At 41.6% G+C, this 21,861-nt stretch overlaps 1 protein-coding gene across 1 annotated transcript in view; it reads right to left on the bottom strand.

Annotated features, from left to right (window-relative positions):
- Positions 1–21,861, bottom strand: part of igsf9bb (immunoglobulin superfamily, member 9Bb) — a 163,825-nt gene that overhangs the window by 114,793 nt on the left and 27,171 nt on the right. Inside the window, exon 2 of the mRNA XM_066708218.1 lies at positions 882–1,079. Within this exon, the coding sequence (XP_066564315.1) occupies positions 882–1,079 (198 nt within the window). The remainder of the gene's footprint in view (positions 1–881; positions 1,080–21,861) is intronic.

Here is a 21,861-nt window from a genome sequence, read left to right as displayed (position 1 = left end):
TTTAGTTAACGTGTGCCCATTTACAAGTTAAATTAATGAATTAGAAATTAATTAATTAAGTAGTCAAGTTTAAAATACATATCTACTAGCACATATCTTGATGATGATTACAATCATAACAATAATAAATAGCAAATATTTATTATATTGTTGCACATGGAAACGTTTTCTCACGGTGATGTAAAGCTTGTCTGAATATAATGTTGTCTATACACGTTTAGCTCTTCTTAATATCTCTTAACAGAATAGTGTATTTATTACACTGTCTCCAATCATGTAAAGCATGAAGAATAAAATAGACACAAAAGTCCTTTCCACATCAGGCTCTATCGCTCGTAGTGTTTATTTCAGTCTTTGTTTTTAAAACGAAACACAAACCAAACCCACAATCGCTCTGCTCCTCCCACAACAGGGGATGGACTTCCAACAATGGCCTGGTTTTACATGGCACGGCATGGCACGGACGCTTAAACCAGTGGAACCGAGGCATTATTCAGCTTACAAAATAATTGCATTGTGTGGTTTATGGATCTCCCTGGATCTTCATGCATGCATAGACACACACTCATACATATACATATATATTTTCACTCATTAATCATCATTCCTGACCTTATACGAGGCTATCCAGCATTGTATTCTAGGTGTCTGTATATGTAACTAGATTACTAGATCAAAGAGAGGTCGCTGTGGAGGTTTAGTCAATGGCAGCTGTGCTGTTTGAGGGTCATCAGTTTCATATTGCAATCATACATTTCCAAAGCAGTACATTAAAAAAAGGTCAGTATTTTTCAGTTGGCTTCTGCAATGCAAAAAAATACATAAATAAACGTAGTCTTGTTTCTCTCTCCCGTGGAAATGGAGGAGACTGGACATCTTACCGGCATATTCAGGGTCCACATGGGGAGGGTAGAAGCGAAAGTTGATGAAGAAGGGGATGGGGACTCCAAACTTGAACCATTCCACCACGTAGGGGGGCTGCTGGCCGTTCAGAGGGTGGACCACATCACATGCCAGGATGACGCTATCTCCAGCACGCGCCGTCACAAACTGGGGCTCTTCTCGGACTCCGTGGGCACCTGCGGGACACAGAAGGGCACAGCTCAGTTTAGTGATTACCATACGGGCCACACCGCACACACACTGGACCAGACCGCTACAGGGCTAGACAATAAAAGTGCAGATTGCACTGTTTAATGTTTCTGCTGCAACCAGGACCGAAGACAAATCTCTTCCATCTGGCTTTCCCTTAATCGACTATGTTAGTGGAGAGTAATATCATAATTGCTTCTTTCTGTTTGTTAGCCCTGTAGCTCCCTTTAAATTACATAACATTTTTTTCTCAACTATTTCTAAACACTGTGATTTGTGTCCTGTATTATTTGCTTTTATTAGCCTAGAAAATAATGTTGTCATTTTCCTTTTTGAGAACATGATCACTTGTTTGTGTATCACTCGTGTGCTGTATTTCCGCTCTGTCCTATTGTAACATGCCTTATAAAAAGTCCTTTGTGATGGCACTCTCACAGAGGAATACAATAGAAGTTGATGGGTTGATTGAGTTGACTGTGCTCTTGAAATGTGAAGAGATCTTCATAGTAAGTGTCAGTCAGGCTGACTGTGTTCATATCCCCTTTCTGAGAGTGACTGAACCTCTGCATATATATATATATATATATATATATATATATATATATATATATATATATATATATATACACTCACCTAAAGGATTATTAGGAACACCATACTAATACTGTGTTTGACCCCCTTTCGCCTTCAGAACTGCCTTAATTCTACGTGGCATTGATTCAACAAGGTGCTGAAAGCATTCTTTAGAAATGTTGGCCCATATTGATAGGATAGCATCTTGCAGTTGATGGAGATTTGTGGGATGCACATCCAGGGCACGAAGCTCCCGTTCCACCACATCCCAAAGATGCTCTATTGGGTTGAGATCTGGTGACTGTGGGGGCCAGTTTAGTACAGTGAACTCATTGTCATGTTCAAGAAACCAATTTGAAATGATTCGACCTTTGTGACATGGTGCATTATCCTGCTGGAAGTAGCCATCAGAGGATGGGTACATGGTGGTCATAAAGGGATGGACATGGTCAGAAACAATGCTCAGGTAGGCCGTGGCATTTAAACGATGCCCAATTGGCACTAAGGGGCCTAAAGTGTGCCAAGAAAACATCCCCCACACCATTACACCACCACCACCAGCCTGCACAGTGCTAACAAGGCATGATGGATCCATGTTCTCATTCTGTTTACGCCAAATTCTGACTCTACCATCTGAATGTCTCAACAGAAATCGAGACTCATCAGACCAGGCAACATTTTTCCAGTCTTCAACTGTCCAATTTTGGTGAGCTTGTGCAAATTGTAGCCTCTTTTTCCTATTTGTAGTGGAGATGAGTGGTACCCGGTGGGGTCTTCTGCTGTTGTAGCCCATCCGCCTCAAGGTTGTACGTGTTGTGGCTTCACAAATGCTTTGCTGCATACCTCGGTTGTAACGAGTGGTTATTTCAGTCAAAGTTGCTCTTCTATCAGCTTGAATCAGTCGGCCCATTCTCCTCTGACCTCTAGCATCAACAAGGCATTTTCGCCCACAGGACTGCCGCATACTGGATGTTTTTCCCTTTTCACACCATTCTTTGTAATCCCTAGAAATGGTTGTGCGTGAAAATCCCAGTAACTGAGCAGATTGTGAAATACTCAGACCGGCCCGTCTGGCACCAACAACCATGCCACGCTCAAAATTGCTTAAATCACCTTTCTTTCCCATTCAGACATTCAGTTTGGAGTTCAGGAGATTGTCTTGACCAGGGCCACACCCCTAAATGCATTGAAGCAACTGCCATGTGATTGGTTGGTTAGATAATTGCATTAATGAGAAATTGAACAGGTGTTCCTAATAATCCTTTAGGTGAGTGTATATATATAAATAATAAATGTGCTTTATTCTTAAACATTTTCACGATAGGCAAGTTGACAAAAAATCACATGCAATGCTCTTTTGCAGCTGTGCCCAATTTAAATGACTGCTAGATATGTAAGCAGCTGCTTGGGGTACAGTCTGACAGCAAAACAATTCTATCACTGCGCTGAAGGCGACAGATAGGGAAAGGTCTGAGACAAGACCAAGGGTGCCGCCAGTAAAAAAAAAAAAAAAAAGATAAATATGAAGCAAACAAAGCTCAAAATTACAACTGCTGATCTATTCAGTGCCACCCAGTACATGGATATGGATATGCCCTTTTCAATTACTAATCATATTGCTTTTCCACATGGTGCTGGTGCTGGGCCTGGGAACCAGCTAAACGTTTTACAAACCGGCCTTTCTTTCCACCGGTTTGGGAACCAAACGCTTACGTCACTGGATGTGGGCGTTCCCAATCATGGAATAGAAGTCGAGAAACACACAGCAATAATAATCAGCACCAAGGCGGATTACGTCCTTTATTTGCAAGCTTTACTACTGGTTTTGAAAATCTATTTAACCATCCAAATTCAACTAATTCAGCGTCTACACACAGCACACAAGAAGCGAAAATACAACTATACGAATAAGCTAAGCTATTTATCCTTCTGTTGTACATAGGAAATTGTCCACAGGTGGAAACACTGGGGTATATCCATCAGGGGTTTTATACCGATTAGCTATTTCAGACACTACTGAATAAAATACAAGTTAGAATAACATGCATTCGTCACCCCGCGAACAGTTTATCATTAATATGCTTTGTACGAGTGGATAATATTTCAGTCATTTTGTGGTGTATTTTTTATTTTATTCTTGTTAGAAAAAACAGTCTAATATAGAATTGGTGTAAGGTAAAACCCTCCATGACTATAGCCTAGCATTGATTATGAATGCGGCTTGTTTTGGGGATCCATATGCAAAGTGGTGGGGAAATCAATATTGCCGGACGATCTCGGGTGCTGTTAAAAGCATTATGGTTTAATGGGAAATTCGGATTATTGAAGACTGATGATGGTTACATTGTTACATGTTCCCTGTTACCAGACTGCAACATTGTCACCAGCCGTGAACACTCGCTCAGGGTGCACAGCGCTGCAGACAGGGGCGAGTTCAGACAGCGCTTCTGCATGGCAGTGTTTGTGTTTGTGCAATTCTACATGCTGAATACATTGTTTAAATACAGCAGCAACAACAATGTCAATTGTGTTTCTTCATGTGTTACACTTTTAGGGAGTAAGTATTCCATGTTACTAAAGTGTTGCTCTCCTCAACAGACCACTGTTTGCTGCTGATTTCGCTCAACTGTAATCAAAACTCTCCTCACTGCTCGCGTATCTTATGGCTTTTTAAAAATGGTGGTTGAACTCCAGTAAATAACTTTTTGTGGAGACAACTTTACCCCGCCCCCCGGCCCCTGACGTCACAGGTTCCTTGGTTCCAGACCAGCAGGTTTTTGGTGCTGGTGTTCTGACCAGGAGCTTGCGGCTTCCTGCCGGCCGGGAAAAGCACGGAACGGTTCCAGATTAGGCACCAGCTCCGAAACGGCACCATGCCAGTGGAAAAGCGCTATCACTGACTATTTCTCCCTTCATTACAGTTATTTGATTCCCTTTTGCCGATGCTCCCTTTTGGTTGAACGTGATTTATGTCTTGCGCAAAAGTCTTCTTCAGTCTTCACAGACTCACGTTTATCAGCGCCGTTTGACATTACAACAGTGTCATCTGTAATCACAAACCAGATTCATCTTTCTTTCTTTCTTTCCATTAACATGCAGCCCTTTTGCCATTGCAATTGATAAAACACAAGCATTCAGGGAAACCATTATTGGGAGTTGTCATCTTGGTTTACTTTTCTTTTGTGGTGGACTTGACCACTTATTTTGTGTTACATCTTCAATGTTACCCTGGTACTTGAATAGTTTTAATCAATATATTTATTTATCTTTAAGTAATGGGAGCTGGCATATAATGAATTTGTATCACTTTTCTTTTCCCTATACATAATGCTCTTCTCGGGAACTTCTCAAAAGTCTTTACCCTTATACCGCCAACTGCAATCAGAGATTTCAAGATAAAAGAAACACAGAATAAAAGTATGTATATTTCTCAGGGAAATATATATTTTTTCAAAGCCAAAAGGAACAGCAGCAGAAAAATGTTCTGGCATCTGTTCTTGTCACTTTCTAAAGCATTTGTGACAAGAAGCCCTAAAGAGTTTTTGACTCTGCGTTTCACACAGAGTTCACACACAGTCCCTACGCAGTTACTGATGAACAAATACAGGTCTTGTGACCCAATCTGCCAAAATGTCTAATACAGGATGTCTGTTTCACGCTTTCCATCCCGTTCAGCTTGGTGAGGACAGGGCTGCATATGTTGAATCCTATGTTTTCAGTCCTTACAAGTCAGAACAATTTTCAATTACGTGTCACACACACATGCGCATTAATAGACTAATAGACCTAAAGAAAAATGTAAATTAACTTAACACACACACACATCTGCCTAAAAGAGACATTATGCCCCAAACCCCAGGGATGTTTCATTTTGTGTTTACTGACATGGCCATTGAACAGGCAAAACCAACATCAGAGGCAAAAGTGAAATGAGAGCTTGACATTCCTGTAAGCTTTCATCTTCCCTATTACAGCTCTAAAGGCAGGGGCGGACTGGGACCAGAAAACAGCCCTGGACTTTTACTCAGGGGGGTGACAACTGTTGAAGTGTTGGTCCCAATAAAGTGCGATCCTGGAGGGTGGGGGATGGGGGGTGGTGTTGGCGATGTGCAGTCCGGGTGTCTACATGGGGTGCCCAGCCCAATGGCCAGTCTGCTTATGTCTAAAGGGGTTTGGCATTGTAAGTCTTTATTCTTCATTCCTCTCCCTGTCTCTCGCAGCCAGAATACCCAGCCATAAGGATCTGGGCCCATCGATAAAATGGCAGGCTGCGGGTCCCCCGCTCCCCATTGATCGTGTGCTAAATCTCATCTGGATGAGCTCTGGAACGAGGAGCCCTGTGCTCTTGTTTTAGCGATCGATAGCCATCCCTCCTCCCTACCCCGGCACACACTACCACAGCTGCCTAAGGGAAGCCTATTGCAATGGCAAAGGTCAACGTTTCCGCCTCAGCAGAAAGACACTCTCGGTATAGATTTTCTCCTGCTGGCTGTGCTGCATTCATTAAGCTTCCACTCCACAGAGATATATCAAAAAACAAAGTTTGGGGGGGGGGGGGTTAAATAAAAACACAACACAACTTGCTTCTGAACAGCGCAGTGTTTATTGAGATGAGGACCAAGCATGAGGACCAAGCTGAATATTCTCCACCCCAGCCTGTGTATGGATACCCCAACATACATTCAATCAGAAATTAGGAAAAAATCCTGAATAAGGGTTGTTTCAATAACAGATACAGGGGAAGGGAGGCATGGTCTTATGATTACTTCGACGGTGTTAGAGCTGGAGTTTGTACTGGACTCAGACGTTTATGTCTGCAGATTGACATAACCTTCAAATTTGGGTTGGAAATCCTACTGTATGCAGCATTGATCGATAAACATTTTTTGCCATTATTTTTTAAAATACCACATACATATATTTTGTTTGCTTAAGCAGTCCTGTAGATATCATTAAAATACAAAAACAAAAAAAGGAGTGAAAAGAAAGAAAAGCCACATGGAGACGAGATAATGTTGGGGCAACAAAACCTGAAAGGAAAAAAACAGAAAAAAACCTAGTAGCTTAAGAGCCAGTTTCTGTCCAATGACATGAAAACGTTCATTGACAAATTTCTGCTCCTCTCCTGGGTGCACAGTTCAAAGGTCTAATTAATAATGCACACGTTTGCCCTGTGCTAAACTGCACTGAACACTGTCTGTCACTCAGGCAACACACACGCCGGGACGATGACATGGAGGCATGGCCCAACATGCAGATGAAGGCCCTTCAGGGCCCCCACTGTGAAAAATGAGGATGCACACTAGCAGCAGCAGCACTTTATTATTTACCGATCCTCATGGTTTCCTCAAAGGGAATGATTTCCCTGCCTGTTTTAACAGCTCAAACCATGCGTGCGCACATTCTTGCCTGCGTTTTCCAGTCATTTATTTACCAGCGAGTTACCCAGTCACCTGAATTGCTGTTTTCCTTTTGAAATGAATGTGTGCAAATTTAAAGAAGCCAAGCAAGTGAGCAGAACTGATTATCCTTTTATGTATTTATTTACCCAAAGATGACACTGAAGAGGTGTTACAGTGAGGGAAAAAAGTATTTGATCCCCTGCTGATTTAACAGTGAGAGACAGAATAACAGCAAAAAAATCCAGAAAAACGCATTTCAAAAAAGTTATAAATTGATATGCATGTTAATGAGGGAAATAAGTATTTGATACCCTATCAATCAGCAAGATTTCTGGCTCCCAGGTGTCTTTTATACAGGTAACGAGCTGAGATTAGGAGCACTCTCTTTAAGGGAGTGCTCCTAATCTCAGCTCGTTACCTGTATAAAAGACACCTGTCCACAGAAGCAATCAATCAATCAGATTCCAAACTCTCCACCATGGCCAAGACCAAAGAGCTGTCCAAGGATGTCAGGGACAAGATTGTAGACCTACACAAGGCTGGAATGGGCTACAAGACCATAGCCAAGCAGCTTGGTGAGAAGGTGACAACAGTTGGTGCGATTATTCGCAAATGGAAGAAACACAAAATAACTGTCAGTCTCCCTCAGTCTGGGACTCCATGCAAGATCTCACCTCGTGGAGTTTCAATGATCATGAGAACGGTGAGGAATCAGCCCAGAACTACACGAGAGGATCTTGTTAATGATCTCAAGGCAGCTGGGACCATAGTCACCAAGAAAACAATTGGTAACACACTATGCCGTGAAGGACTGAAATCCTGCAGCGCCCGCAAGGCCCCCCTGCTCAAGAAAGCACATGTACAGGCCCGTCTGAAGTTTGCCAATGAACATCTGAATGATTCAGAGGAGAACTGGGTGAAAGTGTTGTGGTCAGATGAGACCAGAATCAAGCTCTTTGGCATCAACTCAACTCGCCGTGTTTGTAGGAGGAGGAATGACCCCAAGAACACCATCCCCACCGTCAAACATGGAGGTGGAAACATTATGCTGCACCGCATCAAAGGGACAATGGACGGGGCCATGTACCGTCAAATCTTGGGTGAGAACCTCCTTCCCTCAGCCAGGGCATTGAAAATGGGTCATGGATGGGTATTCCAGCATAACAATGACCCAAAACACACAGCCAAGGCAACAAAGGAGTGGCTCAATAAGAAGCACATTAAGGTCCTGGAGTGGCCTAGCCAGCCTCCAGACCTTAATCCCATGGAAAATCTGTGGAGGGAGCTGAAGGTTCGAGTTGCCAAACGTCAGCCTCGCAACCTTAATGACTTGGAGAGGATCTGCAAAGAGGAGTGGGACAAAATCCCTCCTGAGATGTGTGCAAACCTGGTGGCCAACTACAAGAAACATCTGACCTCTATGATTGCCAACAAGGGTTTTGCCAGCAAGTAATAAGTTGAAGGGGTTAAATACTTATTTCTCACATTAACATGCAAATCAATTCATAACTTTTTTGAAATGCGTTTTTCTGGATTTTTTTGTTGTTATTCTGTCTCTCACTGTTAAAATCATTAACACACATTAAAACATCACATTAAAATGATAGACTGATCATTTCTTTGTCAGTGGGCAAACGTACAAAATCAGCAGGGGATCAAATACTTTTTTCCCCCACTGTATGTTCAGGTGTTCTGGACCATTCTGGTCTCTAAATATACTTTGAAACTAACACTAGAGATTATTCGACACTGAAGTGCAACCGGAGGGTTCGGGGATGCTCTCTGGGGGGCCAATCCTGAGAGTCGGCTGATTACTGGCCACTTGAGTTTGTATTCCTACTGATTTCCGCATGAAAACCCACCTCCCCAGGCAATGTGAAATCAAATGATCAGACCCCTTAATTAAAGCAGCTTTTAATTAAAATTATGTCGCTACAAAGGTTAGGCGCCGTGCTTGATCAATTACAAAAAGGCCCCTGATTTTAATTAAATCTCCTTCATTTGTTTGTTTGCATTAAAATAACTGAAAATGTCAATTATGCTTTCTCTGTGTGAGAGAGCCTGTGTAAACCCTAGATAGAGTTTGAGAATACGATGTGAAATGTATTTTTATTCAGACTTAACCAGTTTGAGCTTTCTTTGAGAGTAATCAATTGCATTACAGGGCAAAAGTCATCATAGGCACCAAATTATGAGATGCACAGTTCTAATGATAATCAGCAAAGCATTAATAACAGTTATTTAGGATCATATGCAAGATAAACAATACTAATTTTCCTTAACAATACAACATATTATTGAAATTATAATATACAAAATCTAATAATAACAATAATAGGATGGCACTGTCAGCATTGTGTCCCCATACATATAATCATGCCTCCCTGAGCCTCTGTTGTCAATTGCTGCAGCATGTGCTGATTGGCTGATGGTGACATCATCGGCTGGCAAAACAAGGCTTTCAGAGGGTGACTTCATAGTTTATATAAAGGAGAGCAACAAGCAGTTACTAGCAGCCCTCAGCCTCTCGGGAGCCCTTGTACAGGTTTACAAAGAAAGACGCTGGGGGAAGAAGAAAGGCCAGCAGGTTCATCTCAGAGACGCACAATCTCGCACGATGGACGCCAAACACAGCCTCGGCCAGCATTCACTCGGCAGCCGTCTACCCACCTCCTGACAGAGAGGTCTGGAATGCGTTTTCTGTTCCAGTGACTTCTCTCTCAAGCACGGCGTACCCGGCTTGACAGTTCATAACTCGCAGCTCTGAGATTACAACCTCATGCATTCCCCTAATCTGAGCATCTGTCACTAACAAGCATCAGACACAGCTCTTCATATAAACGGTCTAGGACTCTTTTAAGCTTTTGGTTAGTTTAAGCTGTCAACTCTCATTTTGCTACAGGTGGTAAAAAAAAAATGATAAAAAGTCAAAAGTGTGGAAAAATGTAATATTCACTAACATATCATTATTTCTCTGTGACTTTTACATTGCAGCAGTTTTATTTAAAGAAGTGTAAATATTACTCCCACACAAGAAATAGAAGGTACTTTTCTATTTCTACACGCATCCCAATCAAATTATTGCTCCTACAGCTGAAACTGTGATCAAACAGGGAACAGATTGGATATTCAGGGGGAAAAAAAGAAAATAATGACAGTGTGTAAGCAGACCAATAGAGAGAGAATAAGTATGGGTATTATTTTCCCTTTACACTCTACAGAGACTGACTTTAGAGACACTTGTCAACAGAATAACTGCTGTGAAGGTCACAAAAGCTTTCTAATCATGAACGAAATTGCAGGTGCACCTTGGCAACCAAAGCAATGATAAAAAGCCTGTCATCGGAAAAAGCAGATTATAAGGCTGGTGTCCCCACAGCTGTGGAAAAAGCAGCTCCTGCCACAGTTAAAGTCTGCAGAAGGCCATTGCTCATAAGGATTATATGAATCTGCTCTTTTTCTTTCCCCAAATATCCCCCCACCCCACCAAACCTTTTTTTATGTTGCCTTAAACACTTTGAATCAGTTTTCAGTCAGCCAACATAAGTGGGTCAGGAAGCGACCAATATTCAATAGCACATCTTTAGTACACACGCAAGTGCATGTGACTTGAACAGCAAGGTGAAACAAAACCGCGATCAGAGTTCCCTATGCTGCAAGAGACTAACACTGCCAAGTCCCTGACTTCACAATCAACAGTGACCAGGAGGACACAAGTCTTTACACAAAGGATTAGGGAGTCTGGAACAAGTCACCCTGTCACTCTGAAGGAGACCCACGAAGTCTCCTTCAAGAAACAGCTGGACGAAATCCTGGAATAAATCCACTATCAAGCAACCAATAGAGCTAGAAGGTCCGATAAGTCTCCTGTAGTTTGTAACCTGTTTTAGCTCATCATGATTAAATTAGAAATCTGAGCCACTGACCAATTACAGGTGACACACACTGGGTGGTTGCTGTTTGTAAGCTGCACTTGTTTTCCTACACTGCGTTTTACTTTCGTCTTGAGCAGCTGGTCAGAGATCAATCCGGAACAAGACGGTCCCTGGGCGAACAAGAATCCCCTATCATTGCCACCTGACAGCCAGGTAATTACTTTTGCTCGGATCTGTTACCTTGCAAACATAATACTCCGGCAGCAATGCCTTTTAGTGCGCCACAAATCTCCAGACAGAACGCACCGTCATCCTGCTTCACACATAAGGAAACCAACAAACAAAAATAAATGTATGATTCTTCAGAAGCAGTACCTAAAACTACAAAAAGTAAATACGTACACACATAGACTACATATATACAGTGAGGGAAAAAAGTATTTGATCCCCTGCTGATTTTGTACGTTTGCCCACTGACAAAGAAATGATCAGTCTATAATTTTAATGGTAGGTGTATTTTAACAGTGAGAGACAGAATAACAACAAAAAAATCCAGAAAAACGCATTTCAAAAAAGTTATAAATTGATTTGCATGTTAATGAGGGAAATAAGTATTTAATCCCCTATCAATCAGCAAGATTTCTGGCTCCCAGGTGTCTTTTATACAGGTAACGAGCTGAGATTAGGGGCACTCTCTTAAAGGGAGTTCTCTTAATCTCAGCTCGTTACCTGTATAAAAGACACCTGTCCACAGAAGCAATCAATCAATCAGATTCCAAACTCTCCACCATGGCCAAGACCAAAGAGCTGTCCAAGGATGTCAGGGACAAGATTGTAGACCTACACAAGGCTGGAATGGGCTACAAGACCATCGCCAAGCAGCTTGGTGAGAAGGTGACAACAGTTGGTGCGATTATTCGCAAATGGAAGAAACACAAAATAACTGTCAGTCTCCCTCGGTCTGGGGCTCCATGCAAGATCTCACCTCGTGGAGTTTCAATGATCATGAGAACGGTGAGGAATCAGCCCAGAACTACACGGGAGGATCTTGTTAATGATCTCAAGGCAGCTGGGCCCATAGTCACCAAGAAAACAATTGGTAACACACTACGCCGTGAAGGACTAAAATCCTGCAGCGCCCGCAAGGCCCCCCTGCTCAAGAAAGCACATGTACAGGCCCGTCTGAAGTTTGCCAATGAACATCTGAATGATTCAGAGGAGAACTGGGTGAAAGTGTTGTGGTCAGATGAGACCAAAATCGAGCTCTTTGGCATCAACTCAACTCGCCGTGTTTGGAGAAGGAGGAATCACCCCAAGAACACCATCCCCACCGTCAAACATGGAGGTGGAAACATTGTGCTTTGGGGGTGTTTTTCTGCTAAGGGGACAGGACAACTGCACCGCATCAAAGGGACGATGGATGGGACCATGTAACCTCAAATCTTGGGTGAGAACCTCCTTCCCTCTGCCAGGGCATTGAAAATGGGTTGTGGATGGGTATTCCAGCATGACAATGACCCAAAACACACAGCCAAGGCAACAAAGGAGTGGCTCAAGAAGAAGCACATTAAGGTCCTGGAGTGGCCTAGCCAGTCTCCAGACCTTAATCCCATAGAAAATCTGTGGAGGAAGCTGAAGGTTCGAGTTGCCAAACGTCAGCCTCGAAACCTTAATGACTTGGAGAGGATCTGCAAAGAGGAGTGGGACAAAATCCCTCCTGAGATGTGTGCAAACCTGGTGGCCAACTACAAGAAACGTCTGACCTCTGTGATTGCCAACAAGGGTTTTGCCACCAAGTACTAAGTCGAAGGGGTCAAATACTTATTTCCCTCATTAACATGCAAATCGATTTATAACTTTTTTGAAATGCGTTTTTCTGGATTTTTATGTTGTTATTCTGTCTCTCACTGTTAAAATACACCTACCATTAAAATTATAGACTGATAATTTCTTTGTCAGTGGGCAAACATACAAATTCAGCAGGGGATCAAATACTTTTTTCCCTCACTGTAAATAGCAAAGCATGTATTTGTAAGGTTTCCACTAATCAAGCTTCTAGATCATTAATATTCTCCACAGGTCTTTGACCTAATATAACCTGAGCCTGAGCTCCTATCATTTCTACAAGGATTAGCTTGAATGTTCACCCACACCTTTCCTTCCCCTTCCTTCTCTCTGGATGAGATAATAGCTTTACACCTACAGCCTTGTCGGCTGTTTGACGCCACGTTCTGCCTCCCAGTTCTGCTTCTCATTAAATTAGCGCTCCATTTTATTCATGGGAGAGCAATTAGGAAGCAGACTGCAGATGTACACCGGTGCCCAAAAGTACAGATTTCAGTGTAATTTACAAGTAGAGTCTCACTCAGCCATCCTTTCGGCAAGCATAGACTGCTGTGGTAAAGCAGGCTGTTCTGAGCTGATCCCTGCCCGCTGTGTAACATGCATTGATCTCTGTATAATTTTAACGATATAAGGTCATACATAAGAAAAGTTACAAACAAGAGGAAGTCCATTGGGTCTTCTTGCTTTTTTTAAAGTAATTAAGAACATAAGAACATAAGAAATGTTCAGCTTCAACAACATCTCTGGGGAGTTTGTTCCATCTTAATAGACCCCACCTTTTCATCCAGTCACTTTCAACCAATTTGCTACAACACTTTGTGTAATGAAGGGCTTCCTATTTTGTCTCAAATGTACCAAAACTTAACTGCTGAATAAATAGTTACTCTAATTCTATTGTATTGTACATTTAGAAAAGCTCTTGGTTTTAAGTATTATCAAAGATGTAAAGAAAGCCTGCATAAAATTAAATACAGAGTTCTGAAAATTATTATTATTCTTATTATTCTTCTTATTATTATTATTACTATTATTATTATTTTTATTTATTTATTTATTTATTTATTTATTTTTAATACAACCCAGTAGTGTAATTTCCAAAGACAAATATTTCAAATGCTTGCACAGTACCCAGCAATGTAGTACAAATAAAGGGAGAGAAGTGGAGAGAGAGAGTACAGGCTGTTTAGCTCCAGTTACAGCTGCTCTGAATAGCTGTTGCTGTACTGTAACTGCTCTGCTTTAATAATGCTACCCTTCTTTAATATTGAAGATAAGCTGCTTTTTAATAAATGTAACAGATCACGTATGTGAGGTGCAAATACAGGAGAAAGGGAAAGTCCATGAGCAGAAGTTATAGCTAAACAAGCCACCTGTGCTGTATTTGAAATATCCCAGGATATCCTAGGGTTTTTCTCATACCTTTCTTCACGATAGACGCCCAGTAGATGGTGATTATTAGGGGTTGTCCCCAGGCGTCTGAGTAAATCCTGCTTTCCAGCCTCAGACTGCACAGAAGTGGACATTCAATGGCCCCAATCCCTAACCAAAGGATTGATTGGATTTCAGACAGCAGCTTTACCACAAGCAGCACCACAAACTGAGAATCCAACATCAGACAGAATGGCCACATAGAAACTTCTGCTTTTGATCCATTACACTTTTATACAACATATCCATACAAAAATATTGGATAGTGACATTTTTTTTCAATTTCTTCTTTCCCCAAGAAAGTCACAGCAATTCTGTTCAAATTGTCATCTGAAGTTGTCAAACCCTATGGAGAGCAGCCGGTAAAGTCCAGCAGACCTTCAGTGTTTGTCAGTGGAAAAACCCATCAAAGGCCAGCTTTAAAACAGTCAGAATTAACATGTTGCCAAGATTTTACAAAGAATTCATTAACCCGGAGCCACATCAAAAACATTGAGACTGACTCCTGCTTTTTCAGAGCAAACAGTACAGAATCACTACCCCCCAGTGACTATTATAATCACATTCAACAACTGCCCGCTGACAGGGAAATTACTGTCAATAAACACAGCAATGCAATGGCCAGCTAATGACCTGCCCTTGTTCCCAGATACAGAGCTTTTCCATCCACCACTGCTGAGAACACACCAGATTTGAGACATTTCTTATGTGCTCCGGTCTAAAATCAACCTCCCTAAACATATTTGTATAGTTTACAGAGTCTTTTAAATAAAGTAGTACCAAAAGGTAGTTTAGTCACCTTTTTCCCGTCAAAGCCTGTTTGGGAGATTTTCAGATGTGATTGTTTGACAAATCCGTCGTCAGGTATTGGACCAGAGCTTCGATTTAAGGGATAGGGACTGTTTTGTGTTGATTTGTTTATTATTATTGGTTTTACACCAGAGAATCTCCAGACAAAAGTTTTATGTCGGGAGCTATTCAAAGAGTAAAAGTACAATGTCAAATCCTTTCCCTCATCAACAGACATCAATGTGTTAGACAGAGAATACTGATGATCTGATATTTAACTGAAAGAAGAGACAGCAATGCTCTCCAGTCCACACCTGGACAGAAACAGCACCTCGCTATCCCTGACTCACTGTCCCTAAGCCTTGGCACATTTGACACAATGTATCATCTGCCAACTTGCTGAACTGAGCAGGACTCCTGAGCCCAGGCAGTCTGTTCATCTTGCAAAGGAACCAAAAACGAGAGAGCGCCTGATTCCAAGACTTACGGCAGCAACTCCCCCCACCGCCTCCATTCCCCGTGTTTATTGTGGGAACCCAAACAATTACAATATCGTTTCTCATTTCTGAAGACAGCACCTGATAAACGGAGATAAAAAGCGTGACGCTATCCAGTAAAACAACAGCCCCTACTGATTTTTCAATTGTTATCAATTCAAATGTCATTTTCTGGTGACTTCCTTCAACATATTAAAACCAGTCATAATCAGAGAGAGCACCATCGCTTTTTCAGTTCTCAGGGTAAACGTTTTAAAAAAAAAAAGTTTAATATTTCACTGCTACTATTATATAGCCTATAATAATAACCATTGAGGGACACAGTGCAAGTCTGATGGAGTCCTAATTGCAAAGGAGAAGCAAAGCCAGTGCATAACTCAGCTCCACAGCAGACCCTATTATGGTTTAATGCAGTATAAATGACACTTATTCAGTGTGAGCTGATTGCTTCACCTTAACCTGTTTCCACTATGCAATAATATCTTACCTGATGCACATTGCTTATGACAGCTGTTTAAATACTAAAACCATGTCTTCTTTATATTATCCAGATTCTGTAAGATTTATATATGTGATTGTCTTCAATGTCTTATTTAATGATTTGGGATTCATTGTATATTTTATTTTTTCAATTTTTAATTAGTTCTTCTTGTAAGGTATCCGGTCCATTGCCATTTTAACAGCTTCACTCTATCAATGATGTCACATACTTTTGTTTGTTCTCAGATTCATTTACTTGTTTTATATGTCAGCCTCATTCAAAATGCAAGCCTATTTATTTAATTCCGTTTTCTTTGTATAACCCCATCGTTCTTCCCTGGCTAAATGTATGTTTTATAACATAACTTAAAACTATTATGCAACCATGTATAATTCTGACTGACTAGAAAGTGGAAATATTCCCCCAGTGAAGACCAAACTTTAAGCTCTTAGTGGTGCATTAGTGGGAAATGACTGTAGTCTGAATTTATGCAGCATCATTTGCCATCCTTTTCATTTGCTAATAACACTGATGACCCCAAACATCTTTAAACACTTTAATGGCCTCCCCAGCTCGAGCCCCTGAAAATCCACACACAGACCTCTGGCCACCCTGCATCTCTGGTCTGTGCGCTGCACACGCGGCTTCAAAGCGACACAGATACAGTAAAAAACGAAGAGCTGCCTGTAGACGTGCAGGTTCGTAGCACTGCAATCCCTTTGGTCATTACGAGCTTATACGGCATTCCAGAACTCTGACCTTGTGTATTCTCCAGTGCAATGAAAGGCTCTGAAAAGTATTTCTGCTCCAGTTTGAATAACTATTTAAAGCCCGAGGTTGCTGTCACTGCTGCTGTGCACAGACTGGACAGACTGCACAGTTTGGACAAGGTGGCAGACAAAACTGGTCGACACACTAAAGGTGATGAAGAGCTTTTCACTTATGAAGCTGCCTGCAATCTGTACTGATCCTGTACGTTGAGTTAATTGTCATAGAACTCCAAGTTGGGTGTTGCTTATCTATCATTGTTATAAAATATTCTTGGTAAAGAGCAGAACTAAAACACACTTGAACTTTTATTTGGACAGCTGCTTCAACAACTTAATTAATCCACTCCTGTTTAACCTCAACTATGAGTCACTTATATTAAAACTACGAATTTACATGAGCAGACTTTGAGTGCTTCTAAAATCAAAAGGATAAAAATATAGCAGTTTCTTTATCTGTATTATTATAATAATGATAATTACTATTATTATTGGTAATCGTAGTAGTACCAATGATGTTAAAACAAAAAATATGAAACAAATAAAGAAATCGATTATTGTGCAGTTTAGCTGCTACATATTTAAAGCCACTGCTGCTTAGATTAATAAAATAGAAGACTTACTAAGAAATGACATTACAGAAGACAGTGAAAAAGGGTCGGACTCTGAGCCTCTTAACCCCCGTAGTCTTTCTGTCAGTATCGACAGATGGCTGAACATGGATAAAGATGCCTACACTTTGCTGTGGAAGTCAAACTAATACTACGTACTGTAATTGTGCATTTAAAACAACAACACACTGTGGGGGAGGGGCTGGCTGGGCAGATTGATTCAGTAGTCTTGAGTCCAGGACCGTGTGGGTCACAGTCTGATATGCAGAGGATTCCAGGGAAATCGGCAACCGTACAATTACGCATTGCAGCTTCACCAGATGTTTGATCTCCAGGGAACTGAAGACACACCGCATTCGGCGTATTCAGTCTCCACACAGGACTAATTGCTAAAGACTACAGACTATAGATGAAACAACTATTGGGACTGCTGCTGAAAACAACATATAAGGATAAGGAAACAACATCTTGTCCGGGCTATGGGACCTGATTGATAAGTGTTTATTACACACAGCTAATAAGTGTCAGGATTCACATTTTACTAAACGTACTAATGAAACTTTGTATTGCTTTTCATGCATCTATGTAGTGGTTGTGCCAAGTAAGGAAAAAATGTGTGTGTGTGTATGTGTATATACTGTGTATATATATATATATATATATATACTGGTATGTATAAATCATACTATGAGTCTGTTCAGAAAACATGCAATACTTTTTATCTTGCTAACTGAATATCTATGAAATACCAACAGAGTATTTGCTTTGTAGAGCATATTTAAGACTATTGCCCACCTGTTATTAATAACACAGTGCATTGAGCACAACACATATGGTGCAGGACATGATACAGGTGTGCCGTCATTATTTGGAAGGATTCCCCTCATTCCTCTTTTTTCTTATTTCTGTAAGAAGGTTTTTGACTCAGTTCAGCCCTCCCCAACTCCCCCAGCGCATCAGTTAGCGACTGTGTCTACTAGTTTAATCCGCTTTATTTTGCGGAAGACTTAATCCACTTTATTTGATTAAGCTTGCACAGCTTTCGGACTGAAAGAGAGCAGATTTAATCAAATGAAGTTACGTAAAGTGGGGCCGCAGTCTGCCTGTCACAAGCAGCAATTCTGGAATGTGTCCTCATCTTGTTCACTCCTAACAGGAGGCACGTGAGCAGCGCTGTAAAATCAATGACTTCATGTTCATTAGAAAAGAACCCAGCAGGATCACACGTGCGCACACACAGAACTTGAACTCCCAACAATGAATAAAGCATCAAGCCTTGCAAAATATAATTAAACTATATTTTTAATCATCATTGATCTGATAAAATACAAAGATTTGTGTTGCTGAAGCGATGACTGAGCAAGCTTCAAGCTTATTGCATTTCGTTCAGTGCATTATAGATGTGACCCCCCCACCACCCACCTCCAGGATACCACTTCTATAATGGGAAGAAATTATGCTGGCTTAATTTCCTCTAAACTCCAAGAACACTGCCATGCTTTCTCCATAATCTGAAGGCAAACCCCCTTTTTCACTTCAAGGGTTTTACTATCAGTCATTCTGATCCCAAGAGCCACCGCATGCATCAATAACAACCGCAGTGCATTCAGGCCTTCAGGAGAGCTCTGTAAAGTGTACTAAAGCGACACCGCGTTGGCTCTTAACCCACCAGCAACATGCCAGTCTGGCACGATTGGCTGAATGCTAATGACAAAATTAGAGGCCTCCTGTTTATAGGATAATGAGCCGAAATCACATAATTGGGTGCTTCCTCTATTTAGATATCTGAGTGTTGCACCCGCTTTCTCCGGCGTAATTAGCACTGTTGGTTCAACGCCTTCAGAAGGGTATAATCATGGGGAGACATGAGCCGAACCCAGGCAGAGGAGGCTGGGCAAGAGGGGCCTAGGGGAGCGCACCTGCTCTATTGAGGCTGGAGGTTCAAGCAACAGAGGGGGCTGCTCGATGTAAGAGTGTCAATTATTACAGCAACAAGCTAATCCGTTGGCGTGCCCTCCTCTTGCACTGGCCCAGGAGCGCTCACCCTGCTCACTGCAGCCCTGCTCTACCTGGAGGTAGAGCCCTGGACACAGGCAGGCACAAGATATTTGCCCTTCGTCCCATCTACTTAAAGCCTCTGTGTGTGTCATATAAAGACCAGCTCACTGTGTACATGAGATTTACAGGAACCATGCACAACCAAGTACAACACATGGCCTACACACAGGAAATAATCAAAAAGCCTCACAGAATCACACAAGGCCTCTGTTTGGAGCCATTACAGTGACTTCTGCTTGGAAGCTATTAGCCAGTCTGAGTGCTCTTCATGTAGTCAAGTCTGCCTTTGCCCTATTACCCTAATGTTGACAAGGTCAGTCAATCCCGGGTGACTTGTGTTGTTTAGGTTCTTTTTGTGCATGTTCCGGAATGTCTTTCAGGGGAGATTAGGACTTAAGGGGAGAGGGATGGCCAGTGAACATATACGTGATGCAGATCAAAACAGATATAGGACAGCTAGGAATAAAATATATAAATAAAACACACAATTCACTCAGGAATCATGAGAAAGCATTCTGCTGTGTAACTTGCAGCTATAAAACGATGAAGTGGACAGCAGTCGAGGAGTCTGTGCCATTGCTGCCTGCTTGCCTACCGGAGCAAGGGAGGACCCACAAACACTGAGCCAGAGCCGTATGAAAAGGAAAGCAAGGGCACGACTATGAGGAGCCCAGAAACATCTTGGTGCTGAGCACATTATTACTAGTGTATCTGAAAGGAGAGAATGCCACGTTCCAGTAAGAGCCGCTGACTTAAACAGCAATTTAAATGGTAATTTTGCTGTCCTTGTTACAGGTAACAGACCGCATTGCTAAAGTACAAGGAAGTAATAAAAGCATAATACCTTAATGTTCACAAAAGCAGCCCTGAAACAAACCGCACAAGTACAATTGCTTGGGAGAACATTAGATTAATGTGGCTGAGAACGCGTCACAACAGAAGTGAGACCGCAACACAGAAAAAAAACACTTCACCACTACCACAGAGATCAGCACAGCTTTAGTACCACCATTTCTGAAGCCCTGATCAAAATGTGACATCAAAAAGAGATGATAGAGATGCCAACTATGTATTTAAAGAAAAACAGATGAGCCTAAAGAATTAAAACTGTGATATCTCATTAAAAATGAGCTGCATGTCAACACCTTTCAGAAGTAGGCAACAGAAAAAAACATCAGAAACTGGATGCAAGCATATTTCTTCTTAACCCATTTAGTTATTTGCAAAACTCATTACTATACTCATTCACTGAACTAGGGTCTTCACATTATTTAGCTGGTATGCAAACCTATAGGAAAGTCGAGGACTTATCTGTCACCGTCACTGAATGAAACGTTTCGACAGCAATTCAGTCGCAGGAAAATAGGACAAATCAAAAACAGCACAGCGTTTTTCTGTTCTCTTTTTTCTAAGCAGGCAGACAATTCCTTTGGTGATTTTCTTTTTAATTTTAATTCAGATCAAGGAGTCTGAAAATGCTTTAGATCTTTTGAAATAATGAAATTAGTATTAAACCACGAGAGCATGCATTTGTGCAGTTCGGGCAGCAGCTTGGCTTCTACAAATGGGCAGCCATGCCTCAATCTCACTAATGACTGGGGGATTGATATGAGTCATAAAATGAACATATGCACACTTGTACTACGGTGACTCACGTTTCTTGTGGTCTCGGTTGCTTTTGCATTCAGAGGGTGTTAAACATTATCCCTCCTTTTGCCAATCTCTACATTTGTGAATGATAGTGCCGGCTTGCCACAGCTCTGGCAGGGCTTTGCAAATTCCTACTTGTGCGGATGCGTGGTGTGGGATTCGGTGGCACACAATAGCCGCTAAACGAGAACAGGCAAAGCACACTGCAGCAGCTGGACCAAATCCACCGAGAACCCAGGAGCCCAGTTTCACTCCTGAAGGGCTGTTCTATTTCCGGCTGTGTCAAGTCACATAATTAGCTGCTTTCCAAACCAACAGGGTAGATCACTTCAATTTACAAAATAAATAGACCTACATTCAATAACTCACAGAAGAGAGTGAAAATTAGATGTAAGCCACATTTTTAGAATTATTTTATATATCTTCATCATCGTCATAAGCAGCAGCAGCAGAAGCTGCCAATATTGATATATCATGATATATATGTCTGACAACACTGCATTTTTATTTTAATGGCAACATCTATCCAATAAATGTGTGTGTGTGTGTGTGTATACGTGTTTGTGGACTTCAGATTCAGTGAGCTGTTTTAGTGTTTTCATATAGGACAAAGACTGGATCTCAAGGAACCCTGAACAGCCTCTCTTTCATGCCCACTCTAAGGTTGAATCCCTTTCAGAGAAGATTACAGTAACCCACAGTCACTGACGGTCTGTACACAGTCTGAGGTCTCACCTTCACTTCTACCTGCCAGCTGAGCGATTTTCCCCATATGTTAAAACTTGCCAAATTT

This window comes from Amia ocellicauda, chromosome 1 (assembly GCF_036373705.1).
Source record: "Amia ocellicauda isolate fAmiCal2 chromosome 1, fAmiCal2.hap1, whole genome shotgun sequence".
Taxonomy (NCBI): domain Eukaryota; kingdom Metazoa; phylum Chordata; class Actinopteri; order Amiiformes; family Amiidae; genus Amia; species Amia ocellicauda.
Note: the sequence above shows the minus strand (reverse complement) of the source record. Positions and strands in the feature narration are given on the sequence as shown.